This window comes from Gasterosteus aculeatus, chromosome 16 (genome assembly GCF_964276395.1).
Source record: "Gasterosteus aculeatus chromosome 16, fGasAcu3.hap1.1, whole genome shotgun sequence".
Lineage (NCBI taxonomy): Eukaryota > Metazoa > Chordata > Actinopteri > Perciformes > Gasterosteidae > Gasterosteus > Gasterosteus aculeatus.
Window position 1 is genome coordinate 3,924,931 of NC_135704.1, and position 26,170 is coordinate 3,951,100.

A 26,170-nucleotide genomic window follows, 5' to 3' on the forward strand; every position below is an offset into this window, starting at 1 on the left:
GTTACACGCGCGCGCCCACGCGCGCAGAGGGAGGGAGGGAGGGAGGGAGGGAGGGTCTCCGCGCGCTCAATTCTCAGTTTCATTCACTTCACTGAAACTCAGATGAACTTTAGTTTGGGACTTTTTTTCTGTTTTTTTGTTCTTCAGTTTTCTTTCGCGAGGCTTTTCTCCTGCAGCACGAGGAGCAACAGGAGAAGAGGAAGATTTAACCGAGAGGACTTGGAGCACACTGCGGCTCTCTGGGAACATCTGCTGCCCGGAGGTATCCCTCAACATCTGCCAACAGGCTGACCCGGGATATCTGCCGTCTGACTCGGGATAGCGGTACAGTGAACTCACAGCAAACGATGAGCGTTAGTTGGTTAGTGAGTAATGGACGGGCACAAAACGAGGGGCTGATGAGGACATTTCAGATGAAAAGTCATTGATTAGTCAAGATTAATCTGTAAATGAAGGCTAATAATAAGAGTGAGGAAGGACATTTTGGTTAAGAGAACCACAATATAAACATGTTCAAATTCAAGTCCTGATATCAAACCGTTGTTAATTAAAAATGCAGTGACAGGACCAGCACAAGACGTTTGGGGAACTTCTGCCATGATGTCTTTATCCAACCGATTTTATTATATGTAATCTACTTAGATATAAGTAATAATGTACTTGTTATAATAGAATAAACAAACGTGTTAAAGCATAACTTCTACACACTACTGCCCCTTGATTTGTGTCTACATGACTAACAGTGAATTTGTGTGTGTCACCATTAACCGGACTGCGATGTAATCGCTGAGGGAAACTCCTCAAAGTCAATGTGAATCCACTAAAAGTACTTCTTGTCAGATTGTACATCGATTGTACAGGCCTGACAGCAATAAGGACCAAACAGATACATTTTGTTTTATATATCTTTCACTTGATCGGGTCTGTTTCTTATTGTATGTATAATATTTAGCCATGCCATTTAAAATCTGACAACGCTACTTACACAACAAACTTGCCAACACTGCTCACCAACTCCAATGTTTCAAGCTTTTTCTTCCGGCTAAACGTCACATGAGATCTCGCTGTCCCTGCAGTCTGTCCTCCATCATGCAGCCCGCTGCGTGCCGCAGCCTGATCCTGTTTAAGATCCTGCTCCTGGTTCAGGTCCTGGTCCTGGTTCAGGTCCTGCACCATCCTGCTGCAGGGTACAATCTGGATATGGAACACAGTCTGGAGTTCAGCGGCCCACCCTCGTCCATGTTTGGATACTCGGTCGTGCTGCATCGCCATGGAGCCCATAGCTGGTATCTACCCTTGAACTTATATTGATCTATTGATAGTAGATGTTTGTTGTCTATTCATATTTTTCGTAATCCTCTATTGGTCTTCTATTGATCGCCTGTTGATCTGCTTGTTGATCTTCGTTCGTTCTGCCATTGACCCTCCTTTGATCGTCTGTTGAGCCTTTGTTGATCTGCTTGAGCTCAGTATATTGAGATCCATGTGATTATGTTAACAATGCTCTATTGGCCGCCACCCTCACAGAAGGACTTTGTCTGCGTGTGTCGGTGTGTGTGCATGCTAATTAGTCGGCATTTGTCGATGAGGGCGTCCTTTGATTCTTCACACACAGATGTCATTGAGACACTGAGCAGACAAAGTCAGATCCTGTGTCTCTCCCTCTCAGGTTGGTGGTTGGAGCCCCGGTGGCAAACTCGTCCTCTAGTCCGTCGGTTCAATCTCCAGGAGCCCTTTACCGCTGCAACATCACCGCTGAGTCCCGCCCCTGCCACCCCATGCACGCCGGTGTGTTTCTGTGTCTGTTTGTGTGCAGTTAACTTCTTACCTGCATTTGAAACTTTAGCCTGTTCCTCAGTTGATGTGAGAAAAAGATGATGAGCTTTATCGAAACATTTCCTATACTACAAAGCAATGCATACAATAGTAAGCAACACACAACACACACACACACACTGAGATCCAGTCTGAACATGACAATGTACAGTGTTATAATGCGGTTAGATGAAATCCAGCGTTGTGATTGGTTGAGGGTGAGCGATAATGTACAGGAACGGTTCACATAGACCCGAGAGTTCCGTATCACTGCGCACTCAAAGTAACAGGTTAGATTTTGCAAGACCGTTAGCTGACATTCAGTTTTTAGCTCGGTGGCGATCGGTGAAAAAACACTGGAAATCCCACAAATGATCAGTTTGGGGCAATGCGAGTTTTCGCAACCAGACAATTAAGGTGGACGTCACCAGCAGTGTGAATGAATGAGATGGGTGCGGGACCCGATGCTGTTTACTAGACTACTGAAATGCGATACACAACGTTTGGTGGCGACAACTATTTTGTGCTGAAAGGCAGCTATTCACCTATTTATAATTTTGCTGGAAACAGTATTATAAAAGCAATAATGTAACTGCTCCGCGTCGGGCCTAATAACACCCTCCACACTGTTACATTGTTGTTGTAAAGTACAGCCTCTCGTACCTTATTGCTTTATTAGACTCACGTCTACCATGTTAATACTCAGCTTTAACAGTGAAACACTCGTTAAGAATGGATGTATAAAACTGTTAAATCAATTTGTGTGTGTGTGTGTGTGTGTGTGTTTCTGTGTGCACAGATGTTCGTTACTGTGGAAAGACGTGCGACGCAGAGAGTGATCACCAGTGGTTAGGTGTTAGTCTGTCCAGACAACCTGGAGTCGACGGGGGATATATCCTGGTAACACTTTCTTTCTCTAACTCACACATACACACACACACACACACCTCAGCACATCAAGCTGATAGGGATGAAATCAATTTGTTACTGTATATGTTTTGATGATATTTTTGTGATTTATCTGATGTGATGCAGTAAGTTAAGTTAAGTTAAATTATGCAAAAATTAGAGGCTTTGAAATTCACCGTCCACATAGGAGACCAATTTAATAAAAACATTTTTAATAATTTTTGTTTTACAAATAGTCAATATTTGTGTTTTTGTGCTTTTGAAACGTGGATTATATACACGTAATATTTGTAAATTACAGTTTTTTTCAATGGCTAACAAGCATTGTTCACTACTGAAACCACACTTTCAAACTTACACAACACACATCCTGCATTACCAAGATTAATTTTGGCCCAACGGTTAATCTAACCTCCAAAACGCACCCAGCAACAACAAAACACTTCATGTGTCAAAATAAGCTCATTCCACCGTCACTGGCAACAAATTCTCATTCATAACACACTAAAAAACACTAGCAACAGGGAGCATTCGATACGATACGTGAACATACACATGCTTTAATAGATTTTATATTGTAATATATTTATCCTTTATTATAATATGGGTTGCCGTAACCGTTTGGGGGTTGCTTAACAACGCCCCCGAACTGTTACATTATTGGATGATAAAGTACAGCCTCTCTTACCTTATTGCTTTTATATAATACATTTATTATGATACATTTGTATTTGATATTTATAATAGTTACGATATGGTAGTTATATCATATTCTGAATATTGTTTTATATATATATATATATATATATTCATTGATATACTCGATTGTTTGAATAAGATGTCCTTATTATGTTAAACTGTTAAATAAATGACCTGAATAAATGTTAAATATATAACTACAAAGTAATAATGCGTCTTTGATACCCTTTTTTGTGCATTCAATCATACTGGGATGTTTACTGAAACTGATTGGCTGGCCTTGTGTGTGTGTGTGTGTGTGTGTGTGTGTGTGTGTGTGTGTGTGTGTGTGTGTGTGCAGGCATGTGCTCACCGCTGGAAGAACGTCTTCTACTCAAAGAAAGACGGTCAGAGCAACAAGCTGCCAAACGGAGTTTGTTATCGCTACGGAAACGACCTGAAACACGCCCAGTCCATCATACCCTGCTACAGAGGTACACTAGCACTTTACCAAACGATTCACACTCCCCAAATGCACTGTGACCACAGTAACAGACACCCAGTTGATGGAGACGTGTTTTGGATTTTGAGATGATGTCTAGAGCTCACGTCTTTTGTTTGAGTGTGTGTGATTTGTTCACCTTCACCTCTTGACACGTCTGTTACAGACCATCAGAGGAAGTTCGGTGAGGAGTATGGGTCGTGTCAGGCGGGCATTTCCAACTTCCTGACAGAGGTCAGTAGGTCTTCCTCATTCTCTTGAAATGTAGCAGTTCATCGAGGAAAAAAAATAAAAGAGAACTAAAACTATCATATCCTATGTCAAAGATGAAAAGCCGCAACTCCTTTTCTGAAGCAACAGATATGACGGAAAAATTATTTTGACATGCAGTACCAGTGAAAAGTCTGCACACACTTCCTCCTTGAATTGAATAAGAAAATGAGTCCAAACCTTTGACTGGTGTTACAGAGAGAAGATTTCTGTCCTCTTTTAGAGATGCGTGTCACATTATTTAATGCCTGTCTCTTAATCAGGATCTGATCATCATGGGGGCCCCGGGGACGTCCTATTGGACAGGTTCAGTTCTGGTCTTTAACACGTCCAGCGGGCAGATGTCGGTGTACCTGGACGACGAAGCCGGAGCCGTCAACTTCGGAAGCTACCTAGGTAACAGATACACCTGCTACCGTGCCCCTCTGTACCTACTGTATCCTCTGCTACAGAACGATGCTGCTGCTGGCAATGTTGTTCCTACCCGCCAGCAAACACTTTACACTCTTACACAATCCAACAAAGGTTACACGTATCAGTCCGTCGCACCTACGGATCATCTCTGACTCCCGGTCTCAACAACATGAGATTTTGTTTTTATGTCCATCTCTTATGATTGAATTCATGCTACACAGATTACTTTTACTTACACCATGCACCATATTGTTGTTGTTGTTGTTAAATGGCATTCTCTGTTATCGAAAAGATGTGTAGATGACCAATAGCCACGTTTATTTTGATCAGAATTACATCATTTGTTCAGAAGAGGGTTAACTGCAGAGAGACACACTGAGAAACATGTTGTTCTCTCAACAGGAAGCTGAACAGAGAGGTGTGATATGTGTGAAACATTTTCACTCCGGGTTTCAGAAAATATGTTATCGCTGATCCGGATGAGAGCATGTTGTCTTCAGTTAGTGGGTTAGTTTGCGTCAGTGTGTGTGCTCAGCAGTTTACCTCAAATGCAGAAGCTCAGTGGCAGTGGTTGTTCAATATTCTTTTTGGGTTTTGCATAGACTGAAATTCTCTCTCCTCAACTGTAACCGCTACATGTGAAACCCAAACCTAAAACCCTCATTCAACAAGTGTCATTTCTTAGTTTCAAAATATACAGACTTATATACTCATAATAATGAAAGGCAGATAATTCATTGAGTCATTTCTTTTGCCTTGCTGTGGGCCCACAATTGAAAAAGGACCAAAACATTTAGAAATAGTGGCGTAGTCTTTAAATAAATGAACTTGGTGACTCTCCATCTCTGCAAAAGTCTAAACATGTGATGTTGTTCAGGTTACGCTGTTGGAGCCGGCTCCTTTTCGAGTCCTGGCACTCAGGAGGTGGTGGGTGGGGCTCCGCAATACAACCAGAAGGGCAAGGTGAGACCTCACATATCTGTCTGCCTGTCTGCTTACTAACTGCGCTGAAGGTCTGAATGTTGGCTGTATGTGCAACTTCAAGACAGTCGGTCTCATTCTCGCTTCCACTTGTTAGTGTTGTTGAGTAGTCATTCACTTTTTGTTCACATGACGTAGTATTATATCCTTGCAATGGCAAATGTGTGTCTTTGTGCTGTGCAGGTCTTCATCTTCACCGTGGACGCAAAAATGCTGCAAGTCGTCTCTGAGGTGTCTGGAAAAGAGGTGAGGAGCCACTTAGCATTAGCGTCCTCCATTCAAAACAGATGTATACTTATCCCCTGGTTTGTGTGCGTTCGTTGTGCAGCTGGGATCTTACTTCGGCTCCAGCGTGTGTGCGGTGGATCTGAATGCTGATGGCTTGTCAGATCTGTTGGTCGGCGCTCCCCTGGCAACAGGCGTCACGAGAGAGGAGGGCAGAGTCCATGTGTACATCAACCAGGGGAATGTGAGCGCACACACACTCGCAAACACAGATCCTATTTATTTGACACCTGACATTGGGCTCAGGCTCATATTAATCACATATCTGTTTGAAATACATTTTCGTATACGGATGCCTCCTGGGCGCCTCCCTGGGGAGGTTTAGGGAAGGCTTGGGTCGTCTCATTCCTCACAGAATGAATCTGTCTCAGGCAAAGCTGTTGGAGGCGGAATTTCAGCTGAGTGGCAGTGACGCCTACGCCGCCCGCTTTGGAGAGACCATCGCCGACCTGGGAGACTTAGACGACGACGGTTACCCCGGTAATGAGCACACCTGCACAGCCTGACCTGTCTTATTGTATTTGGAATATATTTGTTCTACTATAAATATTCCCACTAACTGCTGCTGATGATATTACTGCTACGGTTGCGGCTGGGTGTGCAATACTACAATTCCTTTGACAAGTGGTATTATGAATACTACTACAGTTTCTGACACTGCTAACTACCAGTATGATAAATACGTTGCTTTGTTTGATACTGCTAAGTATCAGTGTACTGAAAATGCACAGGAGTGCACATTATTGCTCAAAGGCACCTCAACAATAATAATACTGGAACTCAAACTGTCCTGCAATACTTCTATTACTACTACTGCCACCGCACCGAACAACCAAAAACACATACTGTATTTTACGATACTTACTAAGGGTACATATCCACCTACCGACAACAGTAACTGCCACTTTCTGATAACCAACATCCCAGACTAGCTCAACGCCCCAACAAATACAACCACACGCACACACACAGAACCCACTATCTGTGTGTGTGTGTGTGTGGTTGTGAAGGTCGTAGTGTGTTATTACGTTCATTAAAACAGTAATGACAAACTGTAACTGAACCTGCCTTCTAATCTGCCACAGCTAGATAAGTGTGTGTGTGTGTGTGTGTGTGTGTGTGTGTGTGTGTGTGTGTGTGTGTGTGTGTATGTATGTGTGTGTGTGTGTGTGTGTGTTCATGCTCCAGAAAAAGAAAAACAGAAACTGTTTGACTATCTGAACCTCACATTGTCAAAGGCCTCAGGTTAAATATTAAAGGATCACGCTGGTGTTTTCTCACGTCCTGGATACTTTCATCCCGCTTCCCAAAACACACCCGTAAACCTCAGAAGATGTAGACATGAGCAGCCAGATGGGCAATTAACCACTAATTGATTTACAATGCTGTGTGTTTCAAGTCTCTGAAAGTGTTGTCAATAAAGCAACATAAAGCAATACATGGCTACATGGAAGGAGATCATTCAATTTAGATTTTTTTTAAATATATATATATATATATATAAATAAATATATTTTTGATCAAATATATTTATATGGATATTACTTGATATTGTAGGTAACAAATTGGGTAAAGACAGAACAGTCTGTTTGTTTGAAAGATATAATATCAACCTAGATGGAGGTTGGGCTGATTAGAGGAAGCAATAGTCCTCACAAATGCAGTAATATAGACTTGTTTCTCTGGGTGTGTGTTCGTGTGTAGATGTGGCCGTTGGCGCCCCACAGGAAGACGATCTAAAAGGAGCCGTCTACATTTTCAACGGCAGGGAGGAGGGCATCTCGCCAACTCCATCCCAGGTACAAATAATAATGTTAATTATGACAATGCTAATAAAAAAATATGTTTAAAAAAAAGTGCATTAATGTCATGTCATGGTCAGTCATAAGACAGCAGAGGGCCCGTTCCCCTATTACAATGAAAACTGTGTATGTCATGTCAGCTGAGAGAAGATGTCTGCGCTTTAAAATGTCTACACGACCTCCCGGTGACTTGTGGGGCGAGCAAACACAAAGAAGAAACAAAGATTGTTTTGTGTACCAAACTGACTGCAAAGTTTGATATGAGGATTTGGGGGGAGACAGGCATTATGAGGAATATCCAAATGAACCAGTATTAACTTGAGTCCAAAGATGACATTTTAATGAACTGTGTTGTTATGTTCTGTGATAACAAACATGTGTTGTGTGTGTGTCTGATTTCAGAGGATTACTGGATCCACTCTGGGTCGTAACCTCAGGATGTTTGGCCAGTCGCTCAGCTCTGGCATTGACATCGATGATAACGGCTACCAAGGTAACCTAAACAGGCATTTCCTCAGTCACGACATCGGTCATTGTTGTACATTTAGATTAAACTCTGTGTCTCTGCAGATGTGGCGGTTGGTGCTTTCCTCTCAGACTCTGCCGTGGTTCTCAGGTAAAACCACATTGAAGCTTTCTGTTTTAAACTGATTTTATTTATCTCCTTTCATACAGGTGTACAGGATGGAAGCTACCCTATTTTAGCTTATTTGGAAGGAAATTATACGGCAGGGGACATCCTTTGTAAATAATGTTTCCCAACATATTGTGGAAGGAAATCTTTGCTTTCAATAGTTGGATCTTGTAGAATAATAAAATCCATACCGTTACTGTGGAACTGTCAGCGGAATCAAATGACTTCATTTTAGTCACTATGTCGTAGTAATCTCTCTGAATGTGTGCTGTAGGACCCGTCCGGTGATTCAGGTGAAGGCATCCCTGATTCTGCCCGAGGAAATCGACCAGCAGGTGACCCTGTGCCAGGAACACCAGACTCCAACTGTCTGCTTCAATGTGACCGTCTGCTTCAGTGTCAAGTCAAGACACTTCAAAGGAGCTATAGGTACTCTAAACACAGACACGACCCTACAGAACATTTAAAGGCTAATTGCAGGTACATCATGTAGACAAATGCTAGCTGTGCCTAGTAGCGGTTGCCAGGGATTATTCAATTGCTGTTTTGGGGAGGGGTTCAGGAAATGTTCAATGATATTAGTACATAAGTGTGTGTGACGTACCTACTTATATTGACTTATTTATAAGACTTTTTACTTATAAGACTTTTCCCTCTCTCTTCAGCTCTTCAATATAATTTGACCTCTGACTTGCTCCACAAGCCATCCTTCCCTCATCGTTTCTATTTCCATGGCAACGGGTCATCCAATAGCACAAGGGGCCGTGTGGTAGCCAAACAAGGCCAGCTCACTTGTACAACCCATGTGGCTCACCAAAGGGTAAAAAACACACACAATTTCATGGGCATAAAAGATGTCACTGAATACCTCTTAATTTGAGTGTAAGCATAACATTGATTTTTTTTATTTCTCCTTTGTCCATGTTTGTTCCTCCTACAGAAAGATGTGAAAGACCTTTTTACTCCAGTCAAGTTTGAGGTTTCTTACAGTCACAGAGAAACAAGCACCCACAGAAGCTCTTCCAAAACGCTCCCTCCATTAAAACCCATTCTTCAGCAGAGCGCAGGACACCTGAACACTATCACCAACCAGGTACACCAGCTAGCTACAGCTAGTGCTAATGCCAACCAGGTGCAGGCTAACACCAGCTAGCTACAGCTAGTGCTAACGCCAACCAGGTGCAGGCTAACACCAGCTAGCTACAGCTAGTGCTAACGCCAACCAGGTGCAGGCTAACACCAGCTAGCTACAGCTAGTGCTAACGCCAACCAGGTGCAGGCTAACACCAGCTAGCTACAGCTAGTGCTAACGCCAACCAGGTGCAGGCTAACACCAGCTAGCTACCGCTAGTGCTAACACCAACCAGGTTCAGGCTAACACCAGCTAATAACTACTGCTAACCACAATGCAGTACTGATTAGTAGCCTACTGACGCCTGCTCGTTACAAACAGTGCTAACTTCAACCAGGTGCAGGCTAATGAAGCCAAGTAGTTAGCCACCAGCGGTTATTAATGCTGCTGCTTCTGGCAGTATCGAGGTGACATTCATTATTGGCAAAGAGCAATTTGTAAATACTTGGAATTAGTTTATACCAGTTCAAATGGTGTATTATGTGTACAAGCTAAGACAAGACACAAAGACCTTCAGGTTTAAGATTGTTTTGTTCCTGAAGTCTCATTAGCCTACTAATGTTTTATCAAGTGAATATCAGCTCTCTGTTTACTTTTAGCTTGACTTAAACTTCCTCATATGTACACTACTACTGCTACTGCTACTACTACTGTGCCCACTGTGCTGTCACTAAATCAGGAATGATATGGAACGTGGATCGATTCGGTTTTAGAACAGCTTTCCCCGTCTGGTCATTGTGTGCATTTCCAGACTGATCTGTGTTAAAGGGCAGGAAACAGCTCATCTGATTTCGCCACACACACGCACACACACACACACACACACACACTCACACATCAAAAATGACTTCCTGCTAATCCAGATGTGTTTACAGCTGCAGCTCATTAACCAACATCAGTCAGCTCATCCTGAGACGCCCATGTCCCACTGACTCATAAAAACTGTGCAGGATGGGTTAACATGTAGGAATTTGTGACTGGAGTTATTCGTCAGCACATTAGTCCGCATCTGTAAGGCTTGGCTCAGAGGTTGTAATGTCATCAATAAGGAAATGAGGCCATTTCTTATTATTATCATCGACGCACTTAACAAAACTCAAAGCTTTCTTTTCTCTGCCAGACTTGGTTTGCTCGTTCCTGTTCACTGGTGAACTGTTCGACCAACATGCAGCTGTCTGCTCAACTGGTTCTGCAGCAGTAAGAACACAAAGTGACACACACACACACACACACACACACAAAAGGACGTTGTTTGTGAATCATGAAGAAAGGGACGTAAAGAGGAACAGATTTGATCAACAGCAGGCTTTATATTTTATTATTCCAGTTGGTGCACATAAAATCAGTCAGGACGGTATTCCCCTCACACGAGCTAACACATGATGCTAATTATCCGCGGGCTAATTCAGGAGGATTCATTTAGCAGTAATAGTGATTAGCTGTAAAGATTCTGGTTTGTGTGTTTTTAAACCGCAAAACTGTTTTCATTGTTCATTGTAAGTTGAGCCAAACCGACTGCAGTTTGCTTTTAGGGATACTTGTAGAGGCAATGGTTCAAACTATTGTATTTATAAATGTTAACCTCCAGGTCATTAGTTTGTATAAATGCCCCATGTGTTGGACTTTGTCTCTGTGATGTAATTGGTTGATGCATAGTCCAAATATGTAATTTAGTGATAGCTTTAATTTTATTTGATGATTGGAACATCAATGTTGTTGTTTATCTTGTTGTTGTTTGTCATCAGTCAGCAGCATTACTTTGCCCTCGGCTCCGGACAGACGATCATGTTGAAAACCTCGCTACTGAACTCCGGAGACGATGCCTTCCTGCCGCGACTGACGCTGCGTTTCCCCGACAACATCCACTACATTAAAGTACTGCAGAACGTGAGTCCACGGCATGCGATTTAAAATCCTGGACATTCAAATTCTGGTTGACTCAGCGCCACTCATGGGTACCGCTAGTGAGTATAGTTTGATACCCAAACACTCAACAGAAAAGCAGCTGGTAGAGACAAACAAACTTGTATTGTTTTAATAGAGAAATCAGACAACAAGTTTGGTTTTTATTTCTAATATGTCCAGTTCAAATAAAAATTGTGTAGAAACAAAAAATGATAATAGTAAAAACGATCAACAGTATAAAACATACAAATCTAAGCATTAGAACTCACAACACAAATAACTGTCTGTGTGTGTGTGTGTCTGTGTGTGTGTGTGCGCGCAGGAGGACAATGTTGTCAGCTGTGATGTCACACAGGAAGTCAACACTACGATGGCAGGTGTGGACTGCAGCGTCACCAGCCTTCTCCTCGCTGCCAACGCCAGGGTAACCCTCAGCCTGCCACGCTCGATCAAAATAGTTCAGCTATTTTGGTAGCATGCTAAAGTCAGCACCAGATTAATCAAATTTCATGGTGATCACGGGCAGTCATGGTGTGGGAACCATGCGTGTATGTAAATTGGTCTCAATAGCTGTTGGGATATTTCAGTCTGGACTAGAGGGGTGGACTGGGACAGATGGACATTGCCGTCTTTAAACGACGCGCCTCAGATCCACTGTGTGTTCATCAGTAGATATTTGCTTCGTTTCCTGTCTTTCACAAATAAATGCTGAAATATCTTGAGTTTCGCCCCCCAAGGCAGCAATTTGAAGGTGGACATTTAAAATGAAAGACAATGATGAAAAAGGAACAAACACACCAGACCAGCGTCTACAGATCAGGAAGGAAAACAAGTATTCATCGCTCATTTCTTGTTTCTTGCAGTTGAATATCAACTTCCTATTGGACGTAAACCAGAACAGCACACCTGGTGAGGTCCCCATTCACGTCAACACTGGAAGGTAAGAACACTTCCCCTCCTCACGTGTCCTCAAACAAAGAAAGTCCTCAAACTCTCTACTTTGCAGCAAGTATAAAAGTAAAATAATTAATTTTATTAAATGTTTTTTCTCTTCAGTGATAACTACGAGAAGGAAGATTATCTCTATGACAACTCGGTCAGCCTCCTCCTTCCTCTCAAATATGGAGTCAACATTAACATTCACGGGTGAGTCACCATGCATTTCTATTATTACCGTTGGAAATTCATACCAGTAACAATGTTTAGCATATTGCTCTTTTCTAAAAGTCACAAAGCGCTTTGCACAACGCAGGGAGTTATTTTGATCTCATGATGAAATAAATCACACTAATTCTAGTCATAAATAATGTGTGATGAATAAAAATAATTAACGAGAAACCAGCTTTCGAAATCGCACCAGCCGCAAAGACAGATTGGGACAGCCGAGTAGATTCTGACCACAACCATCTTCAAGCTCTGCCTTCATTTAGCTGTCAAATCATTGAGTGTTTGAGGTTTTCTGGCAAACATTTTGAGTCCTTTATGAACCCTTTCCGTAAATCACCATTAGATACTGACTTTGACCAAAGGAATTACTCACAAGTCTGCAATGTAAAGTTGTGAACGCGTGGAGGGGCAGAAAAAGAAAACAAAGACGGCCGCACAATATTTCTTTCTGCTTAGTGAGAAGACAGACAGACAGCTGCATGATGCTGAGCTGTTGATTGTGTGTTGCTGTTAAAGTTACAATTGAATGAGAAAAGCACAACAGACTCTTATCCAGCTGAAGCTGTTGTGCACCGCAGTTGAGAACATTGTTGTTAGTGTGTAACCACTCAGATCAAGCAATCCTCAATCCACTGACTGTTTGTCTGCCGCCTCTTTTGTAGTTTTGTGACTCCCACCTCATTTGTGTTTGGAGATGAAGACACGAATCCGGTCGACTGCTACACCGAGAGATTCAACTACACATACAAGGTATTACTGAACCCTCTTCTGATTGTGAAGAGAGGTCAATGGTACAACACGTCTTTTGAACCGTGTGAAACTATTGTCCCCTTGTCCACCACGCTAACGAGCAACCACTGACTATGACTTTACACTCCTCCTCTACTACAATTCAGACAGGAAACAGATTTGTTTTACTTTTTGCATTTTGCTGATCTTTATCTGGTATTTCTGTGTTTTTGTCTGTATGCAGGTGTTAAACTCCGGCCCCAGCAGGTCTGTAGATACCGTGGTCGACATCACGCTACCCAAGATCCTCACACCAAGCCGGCACAGACTGCTGCAGGTGGTAGACTGGCAGGTACGTCCAGCCACACCGACAGCAGCAGCACAAGCAGCAGTGGCAGAAGTAGAAGTAGCACAGTCAGTATTGAAACAGTTTGAAGTACATTTGTGCTCCGTCGCAAGTTTTCTGAGGGCACATTTCAATTGCTGATGTTAGTTTACAATTTGCTTCTGTCGTTGTCTGTTACCGGAGCCAGAGCAGAGAGCTGAGATGAATCCGGATCGGTTTGGAACGCTACGGCGGGTCATCCATTTCCGTAGCAGTGTTTTTCCTACCATTGAAAATAATAATAATAATAATAATATATATATATAAAATATATATATATATATGTTTTTATAAAGGTTCACGTCCAGAAATGTCTTGAACGCAGTAAAATAGGAGATGGCGAGCAGAGGACAGGGGCAAATACTGGCCATTGTTGGTTGAAAATATTCACCGTAAATGAACGATGTTTACGATATTAATACATATACATTTTCTCTGCAGTCGTCTCATGGTGTGTGTTCGATCAGTGACACGACTGTCTCCGTCCTCGAGGACTGTGAGGTGCCTCGAGCTTCCTTCATCAAACAGCTCATCTTCTTCTTCTCCTTCTCCTCCACGCGCAGAATGGTACACACACCACCAACATAGTCATTTGTGGCGGAGATGATTGAGTTAGTCAACAACAACCATCCAACTGAGTTATAGTGTCTGTACATCAAACTTTCTGTGTGTGTGTGCGCGCAGTTTTGTGGCCGTGGTGATGAGCTGTGTGAGCGGCTAGTGTGTCGCCTCGGTAACCTGGAGGCGGGGAGAGATGCTCTAATCCAACTGGAGATCACACTGAACCCTGCTGTACTACTCCAAGCTCCGGTAACACACACACACACACACACACACACACACACAGATTACAGTTTCTCACTTTATCAGCTCATATGTAACTACAGTGGTACTGTGTGTGAATCTGACTTATGCCAAAACACGGGTAAACTACAGTCCGATCCTGAATGCATCCCTTGTGCACTCAGAGGAACAAAGCTGCTGCACTGCCAACCTGCTGCTTTCCCCTCACAGTCTGTGTAGAAATGCTCTTTATAGACAATGACGCGACAAGTGACACAAGAGACACACGGCTTAAATACACTAGGGAGGTGCAGGTGATTGGACACAGGTGGAAACGATCCGACAATCACAGGGGACGACAGGACAAGGCAGGAAGTGAAGTTACCCGGGGACACGAGTGGCAGAAAACTACAAAATAAGACAGGACGTGAACCACACCGTGACAATGATTAAATACCAACAAACACAATTAATATACACATACAAACACTCTCAACATCAAGAAAATAAACTGCAATGACGTATCATGATGAATAATCTCAAATCCATTTTGAGAAACTGAAAAAGTCTCCTGATATGTGTCTCAGGGTCGTCACAGTGTCATGAGGCTTGAGAGCACAGCGACCATGTCGAATCCCACAGGCGGTCTCCACACCGTCCTCATCACGGAGCGACCTGCAGCACAGGTAAAACACACCGACACCCGTCTCAACCAAGACCCAACCACGCCACGTGATGTCTTCAACCCGGAAATGTGTCTCCATTTCTGTAGGTACGTTTGTATTCTAGATGTCTGCGATCATTTACTGTATGCGGTACTTTTACAGGTGGAGGTAGAAGCGCTTTTCTCCCAGAAACCCTCAACAACAGTGAAAGTCTTCATCATTGTCGTCAGTTTAGTTTTAGGTCTGATGATCCTAGCTGCTCTCATCTGGTGTCTTTGGAAGGTAAGTTAAATACATTTGAACTTTTCTGTTGATTACCGTACTGGCAAACAATTTATATCACAATATAATTGTAGTGAAACTGCAGTGTATGGTAATCCAATGTTCAGATAAACTACAGAATATTGCTATATAACATTGAGATAAACTGCAGTAAAATGTGGTATAATATTGTTAATGAACTTTAGTATGTTACAATACAATGTTACACATAAACTGCATAGTATGAGACCAGCATTGTGTTTACCTGTACTCATCGCCTGTCTGTCTACCTTTCTCTGCACACGTCTGTCCACGTCTGTCTACTTGTCTGTCTACCCATCTGTGCACCTGTCTGTCTACCTGTCTGTGTCTCTCAGGCAGGTTTCTTTAAGAGGGAGTTCCAGAAGAAAGAAGAAGAGGAGGAGAAGTTAAAGAGGGACAGCTGGGACTACGTCCCTAAAAACAACCAAAGAGAGAGCTATTCATAACACGGCACATCTCCTCTGACCCCGACCTCTGACCTCTAACTACTAGAAGAAGAAGTTCACATTGTGACCGTGCAACAGTTTCTATGAGAGTTGTGTTGACGGATGGATGGAGCGCTGCTTATGAAAATATGGCATGGCCAATCTTTTTTAAAACAGTAGAACAATACTGCTGCTGAGCGTCATCGGCCAATGAAATCCATCCAGCACGACTCGGCTGTTTTGTCTCCTAGCGAGTCAGTTGGTCATCGTAGAGCTGACAGTGAGTGTGTGATGGCTGACAAAATGACTCCAGTGAACGCCTCCTGTGCACTCCTGAATGACCATGACCTTTCAAAACTATTTTGCGCTTCCAAAAATACAGATTAATCCTGCAGCGTTCCAGGATAATTTTTTTTTTTTTTTTAAACGGAATAGACCTGTCGGAAAGGCCTTTAAGCTCACAGAGCCAAGCATCACCTGTGACAGTTATCGATGACCGCCGCTTTGAAGAGGAAACAAATCAAAGGAGGTGAATTTCTGATGACCTTTGGATCTCATGGGATGGAAGCCCCGGTCCCTGACAGGCTCATAGCTCTCCATAAAAACACGCTATTTTGTCATTGTGCATTTTTGTTTACCTGCTGACCAACATTTTATGCACTGGTAACACACTGAGGGGCGGGATGTGCTTGTATAGGGCTTATACTTATGTTTAAATGGAGCCACAGAGCCCCTTCAGCCTGTGTTAACTTTAAATATCTTTCAGTTGTCCCTCTTGACCCCGGATGGTGAGATTTCGCATCACTTGAATTTAAACTTATGATGAGGAAAAGTAAATGTAATTTAAATTTTTTTCTGCAGGCGTCACGATAACAAAAATCCTCTCTTCAAAAATGACAAATCGCATGTGACGTCAAGTAAGACTTGAATAGTTTATGCGATTTGGAGATACATTTAACTTATAGACGACTATTTGATATTCTTAAGGATGCTTCATCTAGAACATGAAATCATCAAACATAAATGAACCGCAGTCTCACTGCAACTGATGTCGGACCTCTTTGTTCATGTTAATCCAGATCAGGAGGCAACGGTAAGCCGGCTGCATTCTCTCTACTGACCAGCAGGGGGCGACTCCTCTGGTTACAAAAAGTGGTCAGAAAGAAAAGAAAAGAAAATGAGTCCATGAAGTAGACAGCGCTTTAGGGTAGGTACCTTGTCATTGACAGGTCACTGCCGCGTCCAGAGCCTGATCCGGGGTCAATCCTCTGCACTCCAGATCCAGATGTACTTTCTTGGTCGCGACCTTATTTTGTAAAGCGCCTGAATGTCACCGGGTTCTTTGATGCAGACCTTCTGGGTTTGGACTGAGTTATCGAGTGACGTCACAGTAAAGGAAGCAGCTTGTCGGGGAACAGAGCCAGCAGAGCCACAGGGTTCAATGACGGAACAGTACTTGAAGAAGTGTTCAAAAGCAGTTTAACCATCTGTATTTTGTGAATGCAGACATTTAAAACAGCTGCCTTCCTCCATTCTGATTATCTATTTAGTACAAATGCACATCACACAGAGATGTTTTTAATATTTTAATAAATCTGTTTGTTTTATGTTTATGTGAAGTTGAAGTCTGCACTGGAGTCTCACTGCTTGTACATGCGATTTTATATTAAATGAAGGGTTTTCTATTTAAACAACTTTTTCTTGTTTTTTTACCATGTTAAAAACAAAAAAAGTAAAAGAGTTTCTAATAGAAAATTTAAAAAGTAAAAAAATAACTGCTTAAAATATTTGGACATTTTGGTATCATCCAGTTGGGTTCTTCTCATCTGCACCGAAAGCTGCTCAACTATCACCAACAAAAAATAATTAAACAATAAATAAGGATTCTACTGGAAAATACCTCACAGTTTTGATTCAATGAACTGTTGTTATCTTACATGCTTATAGTTTGTATGCAATCTATCTGCAGCACAAGTTGGTGATGAAACAACAATGTAAAAAAACTATTAATATTAAGAAAAGAGCTGGTGATTTAAGTTTAGCAGAATGTGAACATGAAATTATACAAAAAACATGAATCTTGATCCTCAACTAGTATTAACCCTTTTAAAGGACAAGACGTTGTGAGTTAAAAGTATCTCCAAGTTACCTGCTTGGTTATTGAAGCTGCAATAGTAAATAACAATAAAGACTAATAAATGCAACTTTAAAATACATGATGTAAACACAAAGCTCTGTATTTAGTTTTATGTGTGTATTCTACATTCTAAGTTCACGTCGCCTTGGAAACAGTGATGATCTAAAGACACTTTTAAGTCAATTTGGTTCCAATGGTTATGTGTCTCTGTCCCAACACACACACACACACACACACACACACACACACACACACACACACACACACCCACGCACACACACACACACAGACACCCACGCACACACAGACACACACAGACACACACACAGTGCCCTCTGCCTGACTCAGATGCAGCTGCAGGAGACGGTTGACTCGGCCTCGTCCACCTCCTCCCCGTATAGAGTGATAAGCTGCGGGTGGACCCTGAATGCACCACGTAAGCACACACACATACATGAATGCACTTTGATATGACATAGTGATTATTTAACGTATGTATTTTGATTGTTGGTTGAATTATTAAACCTCTGCAGATCACACACACACGCTATACTCCATTGGCTCCATCGCAAGATGGCTGATGCAGCAGTTTTTACTCTGTTTACTCTGTAGCTTCAATTGGCGATAGACATTTTAACACGTTACAATGGGCACTTTTTGGAAATCAAACACTCACTTCATTAAAATGTTTTTGGGAGGTGAATTACTATTGAAATGAATCATTAGCTGTGCCCCTGTTTCACTACGTCATATTTATTTAATAATGAATGATATCTACAATGCATACCTGATAAGCACTTCGTTAGCAATCTCCACCAGCTCTCCGTCGATGTTCCAGGGGAAGGCGGCTCCCTCTAATTGGATGATGGGCGTGGTTTTGGACTCGGCCTCTTCCTCACTCTCCTCCTCTGAACAGCCAATCAGAGAGCGGGGACAAATCCTCACCGCTGACACAGTGTGCGTCTCCACGAATGAGAAGCTAAACTGCAGACAGACAATCAGACAGACAACGACGTGATTGTGTGTGTGTGTGTGTGTGTATATGTGGCTCCCCACAGGTCAAAGGTCATCTGGGTAGGAGAGAAAATCTCTTCATAATCCTGCTAATCATCTTGATCATCTGGAGGAGTGACAGGCATTTCCTCTCCCGTCCTTCACGGTCTCAACTGTAACACCACGAAGCCCCAACAGGGAGCAGCAAAGACCAACAGACAGACAGAAGGACAGACCGTCTCACTGTCTGTCTCTCCCGTCCACTTTTTTAGTAAAAATATAAAATTACTATAGTCTATAAATTAACCTACTACATAAATGATACACATAAATCCGAATTTGAGGCACTTACAATTTGTATTTACATCCTGTGCCACTTTATACTTCTATTCCACCATATTCCTGAGGGAAATATTGTCCACTATGTCAATTTAACTAAACATAAAAACTTTTAAAATGTGATGCACTGCAAGAAGACTATTTTAGCTTCAATGATTCAGGGAATATTTTTCATGCAAAAATGCAAAGCATCGGTCAGCCGTGACATTGTGAACAATGTGAACGTGTCATTTATCAGCTTAAGGACGAACACTTCTCAATGATTACATCCGGAATGGATGTTAAATAATAATTCAAGATGAGCTACACCGTAACAGTGAGATGCTGCGTAACGCCCCGTATGTGTTTGACTGAGAGCTGTCCGTCCCTTCACCTGGAAGGAGGCTAAATGGATGTAGGTCAGCGAGTAAACAGCCTGTTTACTCCGGGGGACAGTGAACGCCACGCTGTGAGTATATTTAGTAAGTGGGTTAGTGTGTGATCTCGCAGGCCAGGCCAAACCAGTCTAATCCACTTGCTAATGACTACTTTCCTTATTTTTATCTCTCTGAGGGGTGAAGGATTAAGGATGGCGACTGCAGGAGTGAAACAACCCACATCGGGGATGAGTTCTGATGAGCTGGCTCCATTTTGGATGCAGTTCCCGGCCGGCAAAATACCTGGAATTGTCCAACCAGCCAGCTGCATCTGACTGACTGACTGTCGCTGGTGTGAAAAGTTCCTCTAGTTAATGAGATGGCCTCACCTGTCCACTAGAGCTGTTGTATCTCTTCAGATGTTTGATGAACTCTGACCTCGACGTGTTTCCTACTGCGATCAACGCTGCACTGCCATTTGCCAAACTGTCACAAACAGGAAGTGCAAAAGTAGGATCAGTAGCAGCAACACGGCGACATGAACCTGCTAAACTCAACATTCCCCGAAGGATTAAGTGCTCATCGGGTACCTGGTGTTGGGTGCCAGTCCTTGAGGTGCATGTTGACTCAGACAGGGGATGGACATGATGCTGATGCTTAGATACAGGCCCTGATTGGTTGTCCAGGTCTCCTCCCCTTCTGTGCCAACCAGTCACAGAAGGAACGATCGGTAGAATCAAATGCAATAGACACACAGAAAACAGAACCCTATCTCTTTATCCTGATTTGTCTCACCTGATTCTGGGTCTTGGTCCTGGTCTCTGTGAAAAGACATCTAATTTAGATTTGTACATAAAATAATATCCTAAAGAGAATCAATATGCCACATAAAAACCCATACACCTCGGTATCTGTAGCTCCACTGAGAGAAATAATCAACAGAGCCCACTTTCGAAGTCTTGAAACCAAACTGCATTGTTTTACACAACATCCTGTGTGTGCGTGTGTGCGTGTGTGTGTGTGTGTGTGTGTGTGTCTCACCTGTTTGACTGCTTTGCTGGTAGAAAAGACAGCAGACAGTCATCTGGTCTGATGGCGACAGAAGAGAAGAAGAACAAGAAATGAAGAACCAGGTTAGGACTTGTGTGATGCTTGACTAAGAAACACTAACTATTAACTGTTAACAATGACGGTGCCAACGCGGTTAACATTTGTTTGGCCTGTTGGCATAATTACACGGTCCAATTGGCAAAGAGGACATGAATGTCTGGCACATTTGAAAAATGTGATAAATGAATAAAACACCAAATCCCATATTAGCATTGCTGAAATGTACTATTTAATATTTGAAATTTAAAATGAATATTTTCTCTTAGTGGACTTAACATATGATCTCCATCCTTGGAACCTTAAAGAAAATGAAATACCTAAATATAATTGAACTTTTCTGAGTGCAATTTGTGTTTATGCTTGTAAGTAACCTCAGCCTCGCCAGGGTCTTCACAACAGCGTACTCTCGTCGGCGTGCCGACGGCATCCACCTCTTCTTCTCCGCCCGCGCTAAACTCCGCCCACCAAAGCCAAACATGGCGGAGAAACCGAAACACACCAACTGCCCAAGAGACGAGAAGCTGCACATGTCCACCTGCAGCAGGTGACCTGCAGAGGGGAGCCGGAGGGGGGGACACTGATCAAAGAGTGTTTTTAATTATGAATACTCATTAGGAAAACGCAGGACCCTCCACACACACACACACACACACACGCGCACACACACACACACATTCTGTAAGAGGGGCCACGCGGTTGTATGGTTAGAAGCTAATTAATATTCACGAGGAGCCGCACCATGAGTGTGTGTGTAATATCTATAGACATCAGGAGGATCGCGTGGCAGCAGAGTGACCAGTCTCTGGAGGTTATGATCCACTTTGATGGACCAGCCTGTCTGTACATCTATACAGAACAGTTAACGTTTACAGCACATTTACAACAAATGGGTCCTACTCAGTGAGAAAAGAACATTAATAGAAAATCTGTTCCTGTCAAACAGACATATATCATAAAAAACTCACGTTTTAGTTTTTGTTGTCAAACATCGGGGTGTCTAGAGTGCTTATGAACCTCAGACTGTACACAATGTAAAAACACATTCATTCAACTCATTTATTTGCAGGATGTAGATCAGAAAACATGTGATTTAACCAGTTTTGTAAATTATGGTCAATTTAGATTCAAATAGAAGATTAAGTAGAGAATGCTTTAGGGCGGGGCTAAAGTGATTGACAGGTTACTGTAGCTACTAGAGATGCTAGCGGCGTGTCTACGTCACATGTGCAGTACAAACTCAGGTTTAAACGTGAAAATGAATATGCAGTGTCATTTTCGTTTCCCAAAGCATAAACACTGACTTCCCTTTTGAAAAATTCTCTTTTGAAATGTACAATTTACAATGATAAATGTCATTCTTTAGCGTCGGACACAACGCGGATCAGCGTGCGTTTTAATGTGACACTTTTGCACAGGTTTGTGAGGAAATGTGTATATCTTTATTTGTGCTCTTAAACATTAAACCATCTTAAGACAACAAAATTTTTTTTTTTTATAATTGTATTATTAATAGTAATTTCCTTCAATGACCCCATTTCACCATTAAGACCATTCAGTAACATGCTCAACACACACACACTCTCTCTCTCTATCTGTCGCTTGTAAACACACACACACACGCACACACACACACACACACACACACACACACACACACGCACGCACACGCATGCACACACACCCACACACACACACACACCATGCCATCTGGCCACATACCTGCTGTAACCTACTGAACTGCTCACTGCCCACCTGTCTGTCTCTCTGGGTAGCATTTGATTTCTTCTCCATATGGCATGTTGTGTGTGTGTGTGTGTGCGTGAGTGTGTGAGTCAGTGTCAGTCCACAGCAGTGTGTCCGTGAGATCCAACTTGCATCGCTCCTTAGTGGTGCAACCAATAATCATTTTGGTCGGCAAGTAAATGATATAAAGGAGCTTGAAAAAACCCCGACAACAAATAATTATTTTCTGTTTCCTGTCTTAATGAAATATTTTGGCCTGTTCTGTTTTGTACGTTGTCGTTGGGTCTCATTTGTTCCAATAAATACTCCCATCTGTCCCACACACACCAGAACCACCATCTCACGTCCTCTCAGTCATTCAAACACAGCGGCCCGTCCTGCTGTCAGCTGGACAGGTTTACCTGAGATGTGAAGGGGGCGGGGCTACAGTGAGCAAAAAAGACCTGTGATTTCAAATGAAACTGAGCCTGCTGTTAGACATCTGTCTGTGTGCCACCTCCACAATCCAGCCACCCCGTCTGTGCGTCTGTTTGTTCTCAAACAATATGAGTAACCATCAGCCAATCACGACAAAGCTCAACAATAACACCAGCTTCTGATTGGTTCCCTTTGAGTTGGTTGAAGTTGAAGTAAATTCCAACCATGATCGGGATGGGACTTTATTCATAGAACACGTAGAATTACCCCAGAAAAAGAGAATTATAGATCTAGAACAGGTACGAACTGCAAGGAAGACGGATCTTGAATAGCTGAAATCCACCCAGAACAACATTACAGTTAAGAAGAGAAGCCATTAAGGATCATTAGGAGATACATCTAGAACAGGTAGACTACAGTCAATATTATGTGTACAGATCTAGAACAGGTAGAACTTTCAATGGATAATGTGACGGTTAAGTGGGAAATGGGAGAAGCCTCCCAGTACAAATAGACGTTACTATAGGTAGACCCACCAAGCACACGACTATGAAGTGAGGCCGGTTATGTGCCAACTAGAAGTCGACCCAAGACAATAAAACTATAAAACATAGAACAGGTAGAACCTACCCTATGGCTATGGATTTAGAACAGGTAAACCCAATTATACCCAACAGGTAACATTAGACACACAACAGGTAGAATTTAGCTGAGGCAACGTTTATAGATCTAGAACCAGTAGAACACAACGTATCCACTTTAACCATAGGCCTAGGATGTTGAACCTATAGACATGGAACAGGTAGAACGTACCCAGGACAATGTGCAGGGCTGCAGTGACTGGATCTCTGACTCCATGAACAGAGCAGGAAACCACGTCTGTAGAACCTGGAAAGATGGAAAGAAGGGCAAAACCCCCCGTCTGGTACCTTTTAGTGTGGATAGATGTACTTCTGCACAATGTTGGTCTAATGTTAGTATACATATATATATATAGGGACTTTCCTCTCTCTCACCGGCAGGAATGATTCCAAGTGGCAGCACTGCTTTCACTGGTTTCTCTGGAGAATTAGCATCCAGCTGAGCTCTGAGGACTAGAGCGTGACACACCTCAGCCACCGACCCGTCCCCACCAACACACACCACCCTGACAGACAGAGTCAAACTAATCATTTTTGTCTTTGTTGGTATCCTAGAACTGTCTGTCAAGCCTAAACACCTTATTTTGCAATCTTCTTAACTTAAACTCCCAAATCTAAATTATAACACTTTTTTTTTATTTAGAGAACACACAGCATTTAAAAGTATTGTCTTTATTCAAATACCTAAAAAAATAAAAATATATATATATACATACATACATAGCAAAACAAAATCTATATTTGTAGAAAGCAAGTTAGCAATAAAGTGTAGTTATGGCATCTGTACTAAAACTTGAAAATGCTTTATAATCCCAACTTCACAATATAATTATTGAGAATTGCTTTAATTTAAGACCAAAACATAGACACTGAAATAAATTAAACTTATATAATTGAAAGGCATCAATAACTGTTGGCACCATAGCTACCCTTGATGTCCTCTGATATTTCTGGGTATTGTGGGAGTTAATACAGACAGAATATATATTTACATTATTACATACATGTTAAACTTATTTTTTAAACACTATCAAAATGAACAGGTATAGTCAAAGGAAACGTTTGAAGTTTTAATAATAGTCATAATATAAAATGATTAATAATAAGTACCATTGGCAATTGAAGTAGAAGTTAGAGACAAAAATAATAATAATATTTTCTTCATTGTTCTCACTGATTTATCCATGTTTTTAGGAGCTGATTAAAAAGTGAGAAGGCTCATCTTTAGAGTTTGTGTTTCCAGTAAATGTGAAGTAAACAAACTCTCCTGCTGTGAATGGGATTACCTGAATCTCCGGTCACCACGGTGACAGCCAGCCTAATTGGCAAATGTAGGTTTCAACCAAATCCTGACCAGAGCAGCCAAACACACACACACACACACACACACACACACACACACACACACACACGCACACACACAGCAGCTAACTTAGCAACCCTGAGCTAATCTTCTATAAGCACGTTAAGCCTTATGAGGGCTGAGCACAAAAGCTGCTTACACGCACACACATACACACGAACACACACACACACACACATAGAGACCATCACAGATATTGACATTGGGGGTTTGATCAGTTTTTAAAATATTTGTAGTTATTGTCTTATATTCTTTGTCTTTTATTTCAACAGAAAGCAGTCGCAGTTTGACCTCACATGTCTGCGTGTGTCAGTGTGTGTGTGTTTGTGTGCGTAATCAGTCTGGGTCAGTGGGTTTTGGTCATCCTCTGAGCGTAAACCACTGTTTAATTATCTAGTGCACTTGTATGTGGGATGAGGTCACATCTTGATTGTAAAATGTTAACCTGATCTTCAGTGTAAACGCTGCTCTCATTTTACAACTTAAACTATATATAAATTTAAAAATATAGCAACCCCAGACAGAGTCATTATCTGAGGTGCAGGTTTATAATTACTTTATTAAACACAGCTTTGTCTTTCTAAAGTATTTTGAAGTGTATTGTTTGATATTACGAACAATAATGAACAAATATCTGTCTTGCACAACTTGGATTCAATTTTAAATCACAGGAGAGGGACAGAAAAGCGACAACTGACCCATCATATTCATCCAGCTTGCATTCCTTCATCACTGAGAGAGCGTGACCTTTCCGTTCGGTCACTGGAGAGACAGACAGACGGATAGAGAGAGACAGGAGGAGAGAGGGGGAAACAGATGGAGAGACATTGAGCTGGACCTCCGTCCGTAGTGTTCATATATGTGTGTGGTCACTAGTGACACTCATGTGTTTGATGGCTGCCAAAAAAAAAAGTGGGACAACGGATATCACACCATCTGCTTAGAGGAGAAGGGGAGCTGATATGAGAAGGAGAGGAGAAAGGACGCCACATGGAGGTTTTTGGCAAAATATGAGGAGAAGGAGAGGATAGCAGCGGAGAGGAAAAGGATGAAAAGAGGAGAGGATATAAGGAGGAGGCAATAGAGAGAAAACAGGAGATAAATAGAGGAAAGGAAAGGTGAGAAGAAATGAAGCAGAGATGAAACAAGAAAAGAAGAAGATAAGGACAGGAGACAAGGAGAGGGAACAAGGAAAACAAGGAGAGGAGGAAAGAGGAAATAAGGATGTATAAAACCTAGGAGAGGACACAAGGAGAGGAGAGAAAGCAACCAAGGAAAATAAAGGAG

General features: G+C 42.1%; 3 protein-coding genes across 4 annotated transcripts in view; 1 reads left to right on the forward strand and 2 right to left on the reverse strand.

The window, feature by feature from the left end:
* Positions 1-17,475, forward strand: itga4 (integrin alpha 4). Of its 2 annotated transcripts, XM_040201098.2 has the most exons (29): positions 1-324; positions 1,077-1,286; positions 1,670-1,788; positions 2,615-2,715; positions 3,764-3,896; positions 4,071-4,138; positions 4,438-4,570; positions 5,466-5,551; positions 5,753-5,815; positions 5,898-6,038; positions 6,226-6,334; positions 7,559-7,653; positions 8,059-8,149; positions 8,227-8,272; positions 8,565-8,719; positions 8,956-9,110; positions 9,231-9,383; positions 10,543-10,619; positions 11,168-11,309; positions 11,650-11,751; positions 12,191-12,267; positions 12,384-12,473; positions 13,157-13,244; positions 13,468-13,575; positions 14,050-14,175; positions 14,293-14,418; positions 14,979-15,077; positions 15,219-15,338; positions 15,695-17,475. In XM_040201098.2, exons 2-29 carry the CDS (start codon positions 1,090-1,092, stop codon positions 15,803-15,805), a joined length of 3,111 nt encoding a protein of 1,036 aa, XP_040057032.2. In that variant the 5' UTR covers positions 1-324; positions 1,077-1,089; the 3' UTR covers positions 15,806-17,475. The 2 variants fall into 2 exon arrangements, with proteins under 2 accessions (XP_040057032.2, XP_077946951.1); XM_078090825.1 differs by having other exon boundaries at positions 76-1,286.
* The window catches only part of rpl8 (ribosomal protein L8), a 45,601-nt gene extending 24,420 nt beyond the window's left edge, over positions 1-21,181 (reverse strand). The window contains exon 1 of the mRNA XM_078090826.1: positions 21,170-21,181. The gene's annotated coding sequence lies outside the window, so the exon portion shown is untranslated. The remainder of the gene's footprint in view (positions 1-21,169) is intronic.
* cerkl (CERK like autophagy regulator) overlaps positions 17,360-26,170 on the reverse strand; it is a 24,857-nt gene continuing 16,046 nt past the window's right edge. Inside the window, exons 5-14 of the mRNA XM_040201100.2 lie at positions 25,582-25,645; positions 23,896-24,026; positions 23,693-23,767; positions 21,091-21,268; positions 20,651-20,698; positions 20,405-20,430; positions 20,200-20,308; positions 19,999-20,095; positions 18,709-18,905; positions 17,360-18,344 (exon numbers count right to left, since the gene is read on the reverse strand). Of these exons, the coding sequence (XP_040057034.2) occupies positions 18,266-18,344; positions 18,709-18,905; positions 19,999-20,095; positions 20,200-20,308; positions 20,405-20,430; positions 20,651-20,698; positions 21,091-21,268; positions 23,693-23,767; positions 23,896-24,026; positions 25,582-25,645 (1,004 nt within the window). The 3' untranslated portion in view covers positions 17,360-18,265. The remainder of the gene's footprint in view (positions 18,345-18,708; positions 18,906-19,998; positions 20,096-20,199; positions 20,309-20,404; positions 20,431-20,650; positions 20,699-21,090; positions 21,269-23,692; positions 23,768-23,895; positions 24,027-25,581; positions 25,646-26,170) is intronic.

Bases quoted from the DNA above. Each gene is read 5' to 3' on its own strand.
- itga4 (XM_078090825.1), top strand. From the start codon at position 1,054: ATGAGATCTCGCTGTCCCTGCAGTCTGTCCTCCATCATGCAGCCCGCT. The intron at 3,897-4,070 runs GTACACTAGCAC...CGTCTGTTACAG, and splicing joins CATCATACCCTGCTACAGAG to ACCATCAGAGGAAGTTCGGT. The intron at 10,620-11,167 runs GTAAGAACACAA...GTTTGTCATCAG, and splicing joins GCTCAACTGGTTCTGCAGCA to TCAGCAGCATTACTTTGCCC.